We start from the raw sequence: 16,222 nt of genomic DNA on the forward strand, positions 1-16,222 counted from the left end.
CGGCACAACACACAGCGGCTTTACCCGCTATGCCACAACGCTGGCCCAGACAATTTTTTTTTATATACATGAATACATGACTTGCTCAGATAAGAAAGGCACAGGGTACATTTCAGTCATCTATCTTTTTTACCTAGAACTGCAGTATCTTTTCTTAGATAAGGGAAAGGCAACTACTTCATTAGCAGTGTAAAATGTAGTGCTGACTTTTTTGATGGACTTTGCCACAATCTCTGCACTGTTCCACTGTCCAACTATACAACCATACCATTCCCAAATGAGAAAAAGGATAGCCACAATGATTACATCCATTTTGAATATTTTATTTAATTTAGTAGTATGGTTGTTACAAAATGCATTATCAAGTCACCTACTTATCTTTTGGCACTCAAGGTGTAGAACATTCTTAGCGTTGCATTTTAAAGTAACAGACTGGAATGATAAGAAAGTATGTTTGAAGATGTTAACAACTGTCAATCATAACTCTAATATAAACATAGTAATGTCATGGACCTGGAACATTCTAAGAAGGATCTTACCAGTGTTAGGAGAGTGCTTTGGAGCCAGAAGGCTAATTTATATATGGAGTGTGCTATTCACAGAAAGTCTCTCTTTCCTCTAATATTGTTCATGACACAATTGTAGCCATATCTGAAGACAGGTGAGTTTCAGTGACAACCAGCACCTAAAAACATGCATACATCCCTATACTTAGTGCTAGAGGAATGTATACCACACTGTATGATGCCTAGTCCTATCCAGAGGCCAGCTGCCCTGCCTGTCTTCCAGACTTTTCTCCCATATGATACCCAGGACACTTCTGAAATGACTATTTTGTGCACCTGTCTGGTATTAAGGATACTCTAAGGAAAAGCCCCTTACAAGCCAAATCCCCCATGTTTATTCCCCAACACTCAAAATTCACTGACTTTTCAGAGCATGGACTTACCCACTGTTATTTACCCAACTTGGTTAAGGCTGAATTAAAAGCACTTTGTTAAAGGAAGTAGCCTTGGCAGAAGAAGAAAACCAATGTTCTACAGAAAAAGTCATTTCAACATTTAGAATCTTTTCTGAACAGAAATGAGAACCTGAAAAGAATTTTTTAAAAAAACTCTGCTGCCATTGTGTGTCTAAGGTTCATGATAAATTACAGTTCCTCTTGGCTTGAGAGGAGGTATTATACAAGTAGCCCACAAAAGTTAAGGAGTCTTCCAGATACAAAAGAATACTGAGCTGTTTTAAAATGAGAAAACTGTGTAGATCAGTTGGGTTTTAGTCCTCTTCCTATCATAAGCCTTTGTCTTTGGCAAAACACAGATGAAGATTGCTTATAAAGGCAATTTCTTGGTGGGATGTCAGCACCAATAGCTCCTATATTCTTTGGTCTCTTCCATGTAACAGTTGCTTCTCTCCTGTTTTGTGGAGATGTTCCTCCTTGCTTTCTTGGGGGTATCTACTTGGCTACCAGAACTGTGGGAGGAAGAAGAATACTCTAGGGAAACCAGATGTAATACACAAAATTGGAGGCTGAAGACAGAGGAGGCTGAAGGAAAAACAATTATTAAGATAGCATTTCTCCAAATAAGAAACTTGCATGTACATATATATGTATATAATTTTTCAGGACCAGAAAGTCAAAATTTACTTATAAAGGGAAGTACACTGGCAAAACTATTCCTATGGCCCATCTTAGTGAATCCTAAATATAATCTAGCCAATATAACAGAAGGCACAGATATCTTTAATATGAGCACCAAACACAAAAGGAACCTTCTCAGTACTTATGTTACTAGTCAGATAATCACACATGCTTTGCTGTTCGTTATAATGTCATAGCACTCTTGAGAGAACAAAGTCAACACGGCTGCATAAAACTTGAGACATTAGAAGAAAACTAGTCAAAAACTGCTTGATAAATATACAATCATAATTACTGATGTTCTTTCAATTAAATCTGGCATGTTTACAATGGAAAACACGCAGGCTGGGACAAATTATCCACATTTCAAGTCGTGATCTGTTGCATCGGCATAAGTTTTGGCGAAACCTGGTAAAAGGAAAAAATCAAAATTTTGAAAAACCACATGAAATGAACATTTCTTCTTTGAATATATAAACACTCTTGCCATGGATTTGGCTTAGGATTTACTTCTTATTTTCCATTCTCAAACCCTAAAGAGAGAGAGAAAAAAAAAAAAAAAAAAAACCCTAAAGAGAGAACTCCTGTTCTGCTTACATCTGGAGGAGCCAGTGGTTCTCAAACTTCTTGCATTGTAGCCCCTATGCTAAGGACTGGAGCTTGCAACAAAGCAGATGGTTAAGCCCTCTGCTGGATGGATCACAGATCTTCCAGACTGATGCCTTTGAGGCATCACTCTAGCCACATTATAAAGCACAAGTTTCCAAGTCCTCAGAATACATTGAGTCAATTTGAGATTTATGTAGTCTATGGATTATCTAAATACATATTGAAAGTCTATAAAAATATTTTTTGAAATCTTGAGAGTTCAAGTTCATTGATACAATTTTAGGAATATAATTATACTTTCCTCCATTGCCCTTCCTTTCTTTATTTTTGCATGACACTTTATTTCTTTAAAGATTTATTTTATTTGAAAGACAGTTACAGAGAGATACAGAGCCAGAGAGAATGACAGAGGTCTTCCATTTGCTGGTTCACTCCCCAAATGGCTGCAATGGCCACGGCTGAGCTGTCTGAAACCAGGAGCCAGGAGCTTCTTCCAGGTCTCCAACATGGGTACAGGGACCCAAGAACTTGAGCCATCCTCTGCTGCTTTCCCAGGCCATAGCAGAGAGCTAGATCGGAAGTACAGCAGCCAGGACTCGAACCGGCACCCGTATGGGATGCTGGCACTGCAGGTGGAGGATTAACCCACTGTGCCACAATGCCAGCCCCAATAACATTTTCAATTTATAGTTTAAGGCTTAATGTTCCACTAAATAGTTCAACATGTAAAAATTAGACCACTATTCAGGATTATAGACTAGGGCTATACACAATAATCAAATCCCAAGATGTCATTTCACTCATATACATTACATTTTTAATGCTCTATATATTAGCTACCACAAATCAGAAAACGTGATATTTGTCTTCTTGGATCTAGGCTTATTTCACTAAGCATGATGATTTCCAGTTGCATTCATTTTGTTGCAAAAGTTAGGATTTCATTTTTTTTTTATTTGACAGAGAGAGAGAGAGACAGAGAGAAAGGTCTTCTTTCCGTTGGTTCACCCCCACAAATGGCCACCACGGCCAGAGCTATGGTGCTTCCTCCTGGTCTCCCATGCGGGTGCAGGAACCCAAGCACTTGGGCCATCCTCCACTGCCCTCTTGAGCCACAGCAGAGAGCTAGACTGGAATAGGAGCAATCAGGACTAGAATCCAGCGCCCATATGGGATGCTGGTGCTGCAGGCAGAGGATTAACCAAGTGAGCCACGGCGCCGGCCCTCATTCTTTTTTTTAATGACTGAGTAGTATTTTATTTTGAGTATACACATTACACTTTATTAATGATAAATCTTACTGGAAATCAGTATGGAAAGGATAGAAAGGCAGTTAAAGGATCCAAGTTATTATAAAAGGGAGTTAAAAGCATTAACACCCTCACGTAGGCGCTTGTTGTAGCAGTTGAGCTGCTGTTTGGGATGCCCACACCCCAAGTAGGAGTGCCGGGGATCCAGTCCTGGCTCTGCTGCAGATCTGGCTTCCTGCTAATGAACCTGGGAGGCAGCAGATGATGTCTTTAATAACTGGGTCTTGGGCCGGCGCCGCGGCTCACTGGGCTAATCCTCTGCCTTGCGGCGCCGGCACACCGGGTTCTAGTCCCGGTCAGGGCGCCAGATTCTGTCCCGGTTGCCCCTCTTCCAGGCCAGCTCTCTGCTGTGGCCAGGGAGTGCAGTGGAGGATGGCCCAAGTGCTTGGGCCCTGCACCCCATGGGAGACCAGGATAAGTACCTGGCTCCTGCCATTGGATCAGTGTGGTGCGCCGGTGGCAGCGGCCATTGGAGGGTGAACCAATGGCAAAGGAAGACCTTTCTCTCTCTCTCTCTCACTGTCCACTCTACCTGTAAAAAAAATAAAATAAAATAATTGGGTCTCTAACACCCTTGTGGAAAACCCAAATGGCATTCTAGGCTCCTGGTTTTGGCCTGGCTCAGCCCCAGCTGTTGTGGCATTTGATTGGTGAATCAGTGGATGGAAAATCTCCCCTAACATCCTCTGTATCATTCTTTCAAATAAATACAAATTGATTATAATGCTTGGTGTATTTAGCAGCAAGTACATTCCTGGGAATTTGGAATCATGAAAAAAAAAAGAACAAGAATATATCTGCATTTATGGTAGAACTAACGGATGGAGAAACCTAAACAGAAGTGACCTCACTTAATTGTGACAAATTGTTCAGTGTGGTACCAGCTTCAGATTTCCTAATTCAACATGGCAAAAATCTATTGAGTTCCAATTAGTAAGTAAACGGAGAACATGGCATGGGCTACTGAAATGTAAGTGTGTGAGTGTGTGTGTGTGTGTGTGTGTGTGTGTTTAAGTTTTTCTCTTTTGAGTGGCAGGGAAACAACAAAACAGACTAGCAGGCAAACGGAGCTATCCACTGGTTCACTCTCCAAATGCTTGCAATGGCTGTGGCCAGGTCAGGGCCAAAGGTTCCCCATCCCTTTTCTGGAATAAACAATATTTTCTTAAATTCATGAAAATAAAAGAGTGAATGAGTAGGTGGTTAGGTAAGCTTCAAAGAACAAAAGAAAGGCTCCTAACAGAGGTTAAGTCCTAATCCATTTTTACACATATTCAAAATTCCAATCATTTCCCTGCATTTCCTACAGATATACCTGCTACTCTAGAAAATTCTTAATAGTAAATAGTAGTATTTTCAAAAATGCTTTGCAAAAATCATCTCTGAGGTTGTATTAATTCCATAGGGCTGCCATCACAAACGGAATTTGCTGTTCCGGAATGCTGGAGGTTAGAAATTTGAGATCAAGGTGGCAGCATGGCCATGCTCCCTCCCAAACTTGTAGGCAGTCTTTCCTTGCCTCTTCCTAGCTCCGTATCTAGCTTTCTGGTGGCTTGTCGGCAATCTTCGGCATTCCCAGGCTAAGAGCTGTACCTTCCTAATCTTCCACCTCTACATGGGTCTGTCTTCACATTGTCATATTCTTATGTGTATGCTTGCCATAGTGAACTAAGGGCCACACTACTGAAGTATGACCTCATTTTAACTAATTACATCTACAGTGGCTTTATTTTCAAATAAGGTCATTCTAAACTCCTAGAGATTGGGACTGCAACATATCATTCAGGGGAGGGGACACATTCAACCCATAACAATGGCCTTAGGAACCATGTATAACAATGGGAAAGACAGTTATTTGAAAAGTATCTACTTTAATATCCTTTCAAAAGCCTTATGTTGTTCTTTGGAGAAACTTAAACTTGTTTTCAAATTGGCATTTTGTATAATCTTACTGTCTCCACCAAGGTGAAGGAGAGCAAAAAAAAAAAAAAGAAATAGGAAGCAATTATTTGACTTTGTAAATGAACTAAAAATATTTAGCTTCTTCAAAGAACATCTGTATTAACTCCTCAGTGTCAAAGGTTAATGTTCCCTCCATTTTTATACAAGAATAAAATTTAAGAATATTAAGTGTTATGAATAGCACTAAACAAGAATTTTCTTTTTAAATGATATAAGACCAATATTGTTTATATATAGATTAAGACAAAAGTTAATTTAGATTTGCCATGTGCAAGAGCAGACATATAATAGAAAAATAACAGACAAAAGTAACATGCTGCATACTTAGACAGTCAGCTCTTCCAACAATAAAAGACACAGGTTCTTAGTATTTAGATAAATATGTCTCACTAACAGTTTCCTTTTTAAACAACAGAGTGTAATTAATGAAACTTTTTTTTTGAAAGCAGATCATTTCTAATAGATACTTCACAGGATTTCCTTTAAAAGGAAAGCTGGACACCTTAATTTTTTGAACTAAATATCTGATCATTTTCCTTGTCACATCAGCCCTATCTTGTGTTCTTAATATGGTTTATATCCTCACTGGCATTTAGCAGGAAGGAAGAAGAAGCTTAATGTGGACTGACCTGGCCTGGCCATTTTGTCATGAGAAACATCCATTCCACCCGTCCCACCCCCCTTTCTCATGCTCTTCTCCCAGTCTCATTAACATTGGAAGCTCATGCAAGACAGAACAGATTATCCTGCCAACCTGATCTACATTCTGAACATAAGATGATATGATTTAAGTGTAGCAGAGAAGCCACAATTTGTCTTCCCAGCCCATTGATATCTCAAGAGTATATTGTTTTTTTGTTTGTTTTTTGACAGGCAGAGTGGACAGGGAGAGAGAGAGAGAGACAGAGAGAAAGGTCTTCCTTTTCCGTTGGTTCACCCCCCAGTGGCTGCTGCAGCCACCGCGCTGCAGCCAGGAGCCAGGTGCTTCTGGCCTCCCATGCGGGTGCAGGGCCCAAGCACTTGGGCCATCCTCCACTACCCTCCCGGGCCACAGCACAGAGCTGGACTGGAAGAGGAGCAACCGGGACAGAATCCGGTGCCCTGACTGGAACTAGAACCCGGTGTGCCAGCTCCGCAAGGCGGAGGATCAGCCTATTGAGCTGTGGCGCCGGCCCAAGAGTATACTGTTTAATTCTGGTCTAATGCCAGTTCATAATAGATATCGAGGGTATAAATTTATTGAATTCAGCAAGCAATATCTACAGCTGATTTCCTTTCAGATACCATTGAGAACATATCAATAAGCAGTTTTCTTTTTTAATTTTTTTGCCAGTGGTGGTTTAGGCGTATTTTTACCAGGAGGATAATACCAAGGCCTTTGAGAGTCAGAACTTAATAAGGTCTATCTTCCTTACATTTCATAGCTCAATATGGGACACAGACAGAGTGTTTAATAAATAATCATAGGTGACCAATAGCCTCTAGAAGTTTATTCCACCACATGATCAAATGTAAATTAAATGTATTTTTAAAAAATTTTAAAACAAGGCTGGTGCCACGCTCACTTGGCTAATCTGCCTGCAGTTCCAGTCCCGGTTGCTCCTCTTCCAGTCCAGCTCTCTGCTATGGCCTGGGAAGGCAGTGGAGGATGGCCCAAGTCCTTGGGCCCTGCACCCCATGGGAGACCGGGGGAAGCACCTGGCTCCTGGCTTCAGATATGCACAGCACGCCTGCTGTAGCAGCCATTTGGGGGGTGAACCAACAGAAAAAGGAAGACCTTTCTCTCTGTCTCTCATTCTCTCACTATCTAACTCTGCCTGTCCAAAAAAAAAAAAATTAAAACAAAGGAGTAGCCAATTGAATTCACTACTCACTAAAAAAGGTATTTTAGTAATAATGAAATTTAAGTGGTGGTATCTCAACTGTGCTTTCCCTTTTTCTACTTTGGGCAATCAAGTAACAGACACACTAATGGATATAAGTATAGCCAAAAATAAAGGAATCTGACGTTTTCATTAGCTTTTCTCAGCTTTAATATGAGGAAATGTGCAATATCATTTTGACCCTTTAAAAACAATTTCTTAATACTTAGGAGACTTCTTTCAAACTGTCAGGGCAATGGAAGAAAAGTAAGCCAAAGGGGACCCACTGGGTGTGAAAACGTTTAGTACTAGTAGCATGAAAAGAATGAGAGAGGACTAAATCAAACTTAAAAACTGTGTCAGAGGAAACAGCCAACCTATGGAATGTGAGAAAGTATTTGCAACTCCTCTATCTGATAAGGGATTAACACCCAGAAGTACATAAAGGAACTTCTACAATTGAATAAAAAGAGAACAAATAACTCAAAAGTGGTCAATTGGAGCTGGTATTGTGGCCAAGCAGGTAAAGACACCAGCATCTCCCATGGGTGCCAGTTCATGTCCCAGCTGCTCTACTTCCAATCTAGCTCCCTGCTAACACACACCTGGGAAAACAGAAGAAAATGGCCCAAGTGCTTGGGCTCCTGCACCCATGTGGGAGATGCAGATGAAGCTCCTGGCTTTGCCCTGGCCCACCCATGGCCTTTGGAACCCTTTGGGGAGTGAACCAGCAGATGGGAGACTTCTGGCTCGCTCTCCCTGCAACTTTGCCTTTGATATAAATAAATGAAAAATGGGCAATTGAATAGCCAGTTCACCAAAGAAGATGTGTAAATCACAGCCATCATTTGAAAAACTACCAAATGTCACTAATCACAAGATGCAAACCAAAGCCTCGGTGAAATATCAACTCATACCCATTAAGGTGGCCACTGTTAAACAGAAAAGAATCAGCATTGATAAGGATGTAGGTAGAGAAAAGGGAACCCTTGCACACTGTAGGTGGGATTGTAAATTAGTATAGTCATTGTGGAAAATAATATGGAGGTTTCTCAAAATGTTAAAAATAGACTCAGTATATGCCTCAGCAATCCCATGTCTGGGTATATATTTTTATATATATTGAGGGCCAGGGAGTTTGAATTTTTTCCTAGTTGCAAACCACTCCTGGCCAGCATCTTTTTCAGATAATGTGCTGAAGGTTCCAGAAAGATAGTCAGTACCTGCAATTCTATGACAAATTTCTACAGCTTCCTTTTGGACTTTCAGACATACACAATCCTTATTAAAAAGATAAATTCCTTTCAGTTGACACAAAATCATGAATATAATTGTGATGGTTATTACAGTTTCACTAAAGCTGATTCATAAGATATTTAAATAATGCATTTTCCTGCTGTATTTTTATTTAGAGCTAATTGCACGATGAATAAAGGAAAGGAACTTGGTGATTCTTTTTGTAAAAAGTACTTAAATATTTCATTATGATGATTCTTTCTTGATACCCTGAAACCACATTTTTGTCATGTCCTATTATCTGATGCTCTTCTGGTTTGTCTTTCTCTTTGAAATTCTCAATACTTTCTCAAGCAGCTTATAACCACATTATGTTTCATTTGTCTTTTCACTTGTCCTTATGCTTAAATATACAGACTTTAACTTTAAAATTGCTTTAAACTAGGGTTTTTGTCCTTTTTTTCCTTATTAGGCAACAAACTGGCTAATCAATCCTTTCTAGAATATTCAGTGTCGGTTACACTTTGAAGGCTGAGGTACTGGGTGTTTTCTCCAACACAAATCTTAAGTAACTGGTACATAGTTACATATGCTATACAATGCTATCTGTGCAGCAATAACCATGAGGAATATCTTCTGAATTATCACATGGAGTAGCTTTTGAATGATCACAAAAGAAACACTATCCTCAAGCTTCTCTTTTTATTACATGTATCCTTACTGACACTGTTGATCATTAGACCCACCATAGCTAGCTCTCCTGTCTGGAAGGTTCAGCTAAACCATGCTTTTTGGTTTTCAAAACAACACTGACACACAGAACTAACATTTCATCTCAACAGCCTGATTTGGAGGAAAGAAGATCACAAGTTACTGTTAAGAGAAGATGATACTAGGATATAAGAGGGACCACAGATGCTTTTTAATTTGTCAAGGCATATAAACTAGCACATTTTGATTGTTTTTTGTAAAAACAAATCAAAATAATAAAAATCCATCTTTTCATTCTTGTTTTAGCTACATGAAAAAACTAGATGATAAAAGTTTTCCTTTGTTCAATTTTCTGTTGTAAGGTAATATACATTCAGTAAAATGTCATCTGATGAGGACGTGAACTCTTCCACATTGAAAACCAAATAACAGCTGTTGAAAAGTCATTTGCCTTCATCACGGGAGTAAGAAATACTAAATAAACAGCTAATTAAAAATGTGCTTTTCATACAAGGTATTGCTAGGAGACTAATTTTTTTCCAAAGGAAAATTCAGAAAAGGTTAATAGACAAAGACCCAGTATAGTACCAGGAACACTTACTATGTGGATAATGAATTATGCAACAAAATTGGTTTTAAAGACGTTTGTTATGCATTGAGACATATAAGCTAAGTATGTAGCATACTGAAGGAAGGCATATGTATGATTTATAAAATGTTAAATAGGTTGTCTAAGATGGGTAACTAACACTAACATGTTTTCTTATAACTATATGTCAATTTAATGAGTCCTTTAAAAACTACTTGGGAATCAAATCCCTTTCTCCATAGTTTAGGTGTTTCACCTTTACTTCTGATTAACTTCAGGGACTAAGCCATGCTGTCAAGCCCCATTTAAGGTGACTGTTCATAGATCACCCAACGCTTATAGTCAAGGGCAACTGCTTCTGTTTCAGATGTCACTTTTAAGGAACCCTCGAGTTTTTTTTTTTTTTTTTTTTTTTTTTTTTTTTTTTTTTAAGAATACTCCATTGCTTTCATTTGCTTTGTAATTCTGAGTTTACTATGCACTAAGTTTATCTTCCAATACAGGTATACACATTTTTAATTATAAATCTGATAGTGTCAGAAACTCAACATTCTGATATCTTCAATGGAGGGAATAATAAGATTGTAAGCTAATCAAAGAAAAGGTCATAAGCCATAGTGGGTTAAAAATAAGGATACATTTCTCCTTGTGTAGCTCATGTTTTTGAGTTAATCTCCTTTAACCATATTTGACATATAATCAAATAACAGCATATTTTAAGAGACTTCAGAGGAAACAGTTTGGAGCTCAAGCTCTATCTCCTGTCTCCAGCAGCTCCTGGTGGCTCCTCCTCCCACTGCCTCTTATTCCTGAGCCAAGCCCTGGTCAGTGACTCACAGCCCTGCCCCTGCTCCCACCTGCTCTCATCTGGAGGCACCCTTTCTTCTACTCCTGTTCACTGCAAAGGTCAGCTCCAAAAATGATCACAAATTAATGGTTCATGTCCTGTAAACACCCATTAATCAAGTGTGTGACACAGGACAAGTGGCTGGATTTGTTCACAGAAGCACTTACTGCAAAATCACATCCAGTGCTCTTTTGTATGTCCTCAACTGTGAGGCCTTCCCAGAGCTCGATCAGCGTCAGGCCCTTCTTCTTGTCCACATCAAACACGGCCTGTCAGAGTCGAGAAAATGACAATGATAACTTCTATCACAGTAACTTTTTTATAGCACAAAACAGAAATAACCTCTCAGGCTCTTAAAGGAGAGAAGACCCAGGACAAAAGGCTGACAATCGGCAATGTGAAAATGTCAACTCTAACCATCACATTTGGGTGAGAATCAATGCCAGCTTCCTAATGAGCGGTTAGTCATGGAACACTGTTGCTGCCAGAAAATGAGTGGTGACCATTGGTAGCATTTGTTACTATTGTAATCAATTTTTAAAGACTGTCTTCCTTTTAAATCCTACACTTTTGGTCAAATGTCAATGAAGTGACTAATAATGACTGAAGAAAGGGAGGGAGGAAGAAGATTTTTGGAAGGTTTAAGTAGAAGGATGATGGGAAAAAGTTGGTGAGTGCTGCTGAGGGAGAACTACAGGAAACAAAAGAAAGTTCTCTGTGGTAATAGTAACTATAAGAGATTATATGCATCAGAGCAATTACAAAAAATAGCTATCCTGGCCCCAAAAGTCCCCCAGCTAAGTTATGTACAGGGAAATACAGATCCCAAGTATAGAGCATAAGACTCTCCACTAAGTGTGCAAGTCAAATAGAGATGCTCACATTCAGAACAGGCACAAGACCAGCCTCACTAAACATTCTATTACAACAATTCCCTACTACCACTGTTGCTAGTGCCAACTGGAATAACTTGACCACAGCAGGCAGATTGCCTGTAGTATCCAATTCAGAACACTCTTTCACACTTAGAGCAACTCAAGTGGAACGGACTTACAGAGGCATTTAATAGAATCTTCCATTCAAGAAGTCTTCAAAGCATCTTTCTCATGTGGTCATGGGGCTCTTTGTGGATGCTCCCAGTAGCAGGAAGCTCACTTGTCTCAAGGCATATGGCTGAGAGAAAGCTCAAACTACAAGAAATGAAACTGCTTGCCTGTAACTTCAGTCTCAAGTTCTACACCCAAGGTCAGCAAATAACACACTCTTCCTTCTTTCAGCTCCTGTTAGTTTCCTCTTTCTTGCACTTAAATGTTGTGCTTTCTAGATCTTTCCCCTCCTCTGAATTTAAACTATCCACAGGTTTAGAATCTTCAACTACCTGGGAGTCAAACTGTGAGCTGTTGTTTTTAAACACATGCTTGGAGGCTTACATCATGACAGAGTTAACACATAGAGGACAGAAACCCTGCCTAATGGGTTGGACTAGAATTTGTGGTCTGCTGCACGACAGCTGTGCAACCTTTAGGGAACCTGTCTTGGCATCTGTGGATGTAGATCATAAAAACTGACCTCTCAGACTGTGATGTAAGATAAACTTAAGAAAACACACTCAAAGCAGCAGGCCTGGGACAGAGCAGGGCACCACAGGGGCATGTTCTTACTCGTTGGTAGTTTAGCCACTTGTGTGTGAACCTAAGCTCTGAAATGATTATTTGTAAGTTTTATGTTCATTTGTTGGAAAGGCACAGAGAGAGGTCTTCTGTTTGCTGGTTTACACCCCAAATGTCCACAAAAGTAACAGCTGGGCCAATTCAAAACCAGAAGATAAGAACTCCACCCAGTTCTGCCATATGGTTGGCAGGAATCCAAGTAGTTGAGCCACCACCTGCTGCCACCCAAGGTGTGCATTAGCAGGAAGATGGATCCGAAGTGGAGGGCATGGGACTAGGACCAAGCACTCTGATAGGAGATCTGGGCATCCCAGTATCTTAATTGCTACACTATAACAGCTCCCTCCTGAATGATTGTCTCTAGTTGATTCTTTTCCCAAGGAACAAAACATCACTGAGATCAGCAGTACTTGCATTCTCTGATTAATTCACAGATAACCTAGTTGATTTTACTGGAAAAAGACATTCTAAATCTAAAAGTATTTTAGCAAACTTTCATTTTCTTTCCATGTTTTTCTTGGCAAAACTGTGCATTCCAAGAGACAAAAAAAGGTAACTTAGGAATGTCTTTATATTATATTAGCTTGCCTCATTCTAAAATGACAATTTTTTCAATGGACACTCTTCTTTTGTAGAAAATGTATCTGGAGTACCATTAGTACTGATTTGCTTTTTTTCCTGCATCACAAGCAACTGTAAATTTATACAGATGGAAGAAAATAAGAGAAAGGTCTCTGGGTAATATTAAGAACAGGCATAGAAATGATTTAGAAATAACTGGTATCCGGGCTGGCATGTGGTATAGTGGGTAAGGCTGGCACCTGCAGTGCCGGCATCCCTTATGGGCACCAGTTCAAGTCCCAGCTGCTCCACTTCTGATCCAGCTCCCTGCTGATGCACTTAGGAAGGCAGCAGAGGATGGCTCACGTTCTTGGGCCCCTGCACCCACATGGGAAACACAGAAGTAGCTCCTGGCTTCCGGTCAACCCACCTTGGCTGATAGAAGATCTCTGTCTCTCTCTCTCTGCCTCTGCCTCTCTGTAACTCTGCCTTCCAAATAAATCAATAAATCTTAAAAAAAAAAAAAACTGGTATCATAAATACAAGGTTCTAGTAATCTGAGAGATAAAAGTCTATGGCAAACTGACTTAGTGCTTTTTAACAAATTAATAACTATATCAAATTTTAATTAACTCCAAAGATTATATATTAGAAAGTCAAGAATCTTTCATCCTAAAAACTTACTCTTGAAATATTTAGGAAGAATTTCCAGTTAGTGGTATAAAGTATAAGCAAAACTTAGTAAAAACAGAGACTAAAGCCTATAAGCTACAGTAAACTGCTCAACTAGCAAGAATAATATTGAATCCACCTAAATTGTCACATAGATAGTTACTTTATCACCACCATAAAAAGCTACATTACTAAATTATGGGGTCAGCACTGTGGCGCAGTAGGTTAAAGCTCCAGGCTGCAGTGCCAGCATCCCACGTAGATACTTGTTCAAGTCTCAGCTGCTCTACTTCCAATTCAGCTCCCTGCTAATGTGCCTTGGAAAGTAGCATAGGATGGCTCAAGTCCTTGGGCCCCTACACCCTTGTGGGAGATCCGGAAGAAGCTCCTGGCTTCAGATCGGCACAGCTCCAGCTGTTACGTCCATTTGGATAGTGAACCAGCAGATATAGGATCTCTCTCTCTCTCTCTCTCTCTCTCTCTCTCTCACCACCTCTCTCTGTAACTCTTTCAAAGAAATAAATCATAAAAAAGTTACATTATAGATAAAAGCATTCTTCACAGCCTTTGTCCTGGCGAGGAAGGCTTCTTTGCTAACCTCACTCTACCAGCACAAACAATCAAGGTCATAGCATTCTCCAAAGCCTCTTTCAATGAGCAATCTGTGCAATTTTCCTTGGAGTGGATAATTTAATTCTAGTCCCATGCCTGCTAGCGGCAGGGCTAGACATATTCATTGCCCTTATCTTAATGGCACTGCATTCAGGTTGAATGCAATGAGTACTTACCTAGGACCTACCACATATGGAGCACAATGGGAAGCGTGCCACATTCTTTTCCGTGAAAAACCCAAGGTTTTTCAACTTGGTTGCCCTTCTCTTTATTCGTTGTTACTATCTGATCGTCACCTACAGTTAAGGCTGCAATTATCCCTGTATACTAACGACTCCAACAAGTTTGTTCCAATTCTGATTGCTCTGGAGAACTCAAGATGCAAATCCTCCAGTTTTTTATTGACGTCTTTGCATGTTCTCAGGGATACCAAACGGAGAACATCCAAACTGAACCTTGTCTTTTCCTGCCTTCCACTGCTTTCTCTCTTCTCTTCTCCACAGTTCTGGGGCTCACTGAGGATACAACAGTTCAACCATCCTCTCCAGCCAGAAAACGTGGGACTCAGCTGTGTCTTGCCAATCAGGTCCTGTTTATCAACAAATCGAGTTATTCTCCTAAATCTCTGTCCTGTGTTTTAGGATCTTGAAATTTCTTGCCTAGATCACTGAAGGAAAAATATGACTGGTCTCTGTCTCACCTCTTCTCCCTCTACTCTAGACTAAAACTAGAGTGTTTTTTCTAATGCAAATAGAATCCATTTGCATCCCCTTCTAAAAATCACTTAAGAGTTGCCACTGCCTTCCAGATAAATCATGTTTTTTAAAAAGGCATCTATGTCCCTCTATGAATAGGTTCTTCCCAGTGTGTTTTGTGTTTTGTTTTTTCTTTTTCCTTTCTTAGCCTTCAGAATCTAGCTGTGCCTTCAAACCAAACTGTTCCACTTGCAGGTCCTTGAACAGGCAGTGTTTTTCTAACTCTCTAACTCTGCATATGGTCTTCCTTTTACATGGCTGTCTCTTAACTCATAAAGTTACTCTTTTAACTTTTAGGACTCAACATTCAATCCGTTTTTGCAGCAAGAAAAGCATGTGGCAGTTTTTTTGTTTTGTTTTTTGTTTTTAAGTCTTTACTAAGTATGGGTCAGGCATCAAACTAAGTGTTGGACAAACATGTGAGAAAGGCAGTGCTCGGGTTATTTCAACACAGTGGTCAGTGCTAACTTAAGGTAAGTACGAGGATTCAGGAAAGCACCAAGACCATTTGGGGAGGGATAGGAAAGACCTGCCGGAGAAAGAAAGAAATATATAGCTAAGACCAGAAAGAGAAAGAAATTAGTCAGATAGACTGGGTAAGAAAAAATGTTTTAGGGAGAAATGTTAACGGCAGAAAGAACTGAGGCTGGAGGAGAAAAGGTACAGACTGTGAGATGCCTTTCTAAGCATTGTTAACAGCTGTTAAGTGATACCACCTAAAAGCTTTTCTTGACTTACCAAGGTTGCTAGGTAGCTTTTCTCATATTCTAGCCTAGCATCCAGTGTGCACCTCTACTCTGTCCTTTGTGATATTTATCACTCTAACTGCTGGTCAAGCTGGATGTTCAGTATCCATCCCCTTTAGAACGGGCCACTTGATGGCACAGACCATGCCTCCTACTCTCTGTAGCTGTTGGGAGTGCTCTGGTTCAGAGAAGACTTTCAGACAGGACACGGAGGATGGATAGAAAGTAAAAAAGCTTTGCTTTTATGCTTATCTTAGCCAAAAGGCAGAGAAGCAAAGCTTTTACTTTTAAATGGAAGCAAATTTGAATAACAATACAAGTTCTTTCATAAGAAAATGCAGGTATTGGATGATTAGCACTGCAGGGAATGGTGGGCCAGTCTGAGGATGAAACTGCCCTGTGCTAAGACAGTGTAAAACCTCTTCATGGAAACTGCAC

At 39.9% G+C, this 16,222-nt stretch overlaps 1 protein-coding gene across 2 annotated transcripts in view; it reads right to left on the reverse strand.

The window, feature by feature from the left end:
* Positions 1 to 302: 302 nt before the first annotated feature.
* The window catches only part of OXCT1 (3-oxoacid CoA-transferase 1), a 171,587-nt gene continuing 155,667 nt past the window's right edge, over positions 303 to 16,222 (reverse strand). For both annotated transcript variants that reach the window (XM_002714003.5, XM_070056679.1), the window contains exons 16-17: positions 10,936 to 11,037; positions 303 to 2,050 (exon numbers count right to left, since the gene is read on the reverse strand). In XM_002714003.5, the coding sequence (XP_002714049.1) occupies positions 2,009 to 2,050; positions 10,936 to 11,037 (144 nt within the window). In that variant the 3' untranslated portion in view covers positions 303 to 2,008. The remainder of the gene's footprint in view (positions 2,051 to 10,935; positions 11,038 to 16,222) is intronic.

The sequence above is a fragment of the Oryctolagus cuniculus genome, chromosome 14, assembly GCF_964237555.1.
Source record: "Oryctolagus cuniculus chromosome 14, mOryCun1.1, whole genome shotgun sequence".
Lineage (NCBI taxonomy): Eukaryota > Metazoa > Chordata > Mammalia > Lagomorpha > Leporidae > Oryctolagus > Oryctolagus cuniculus.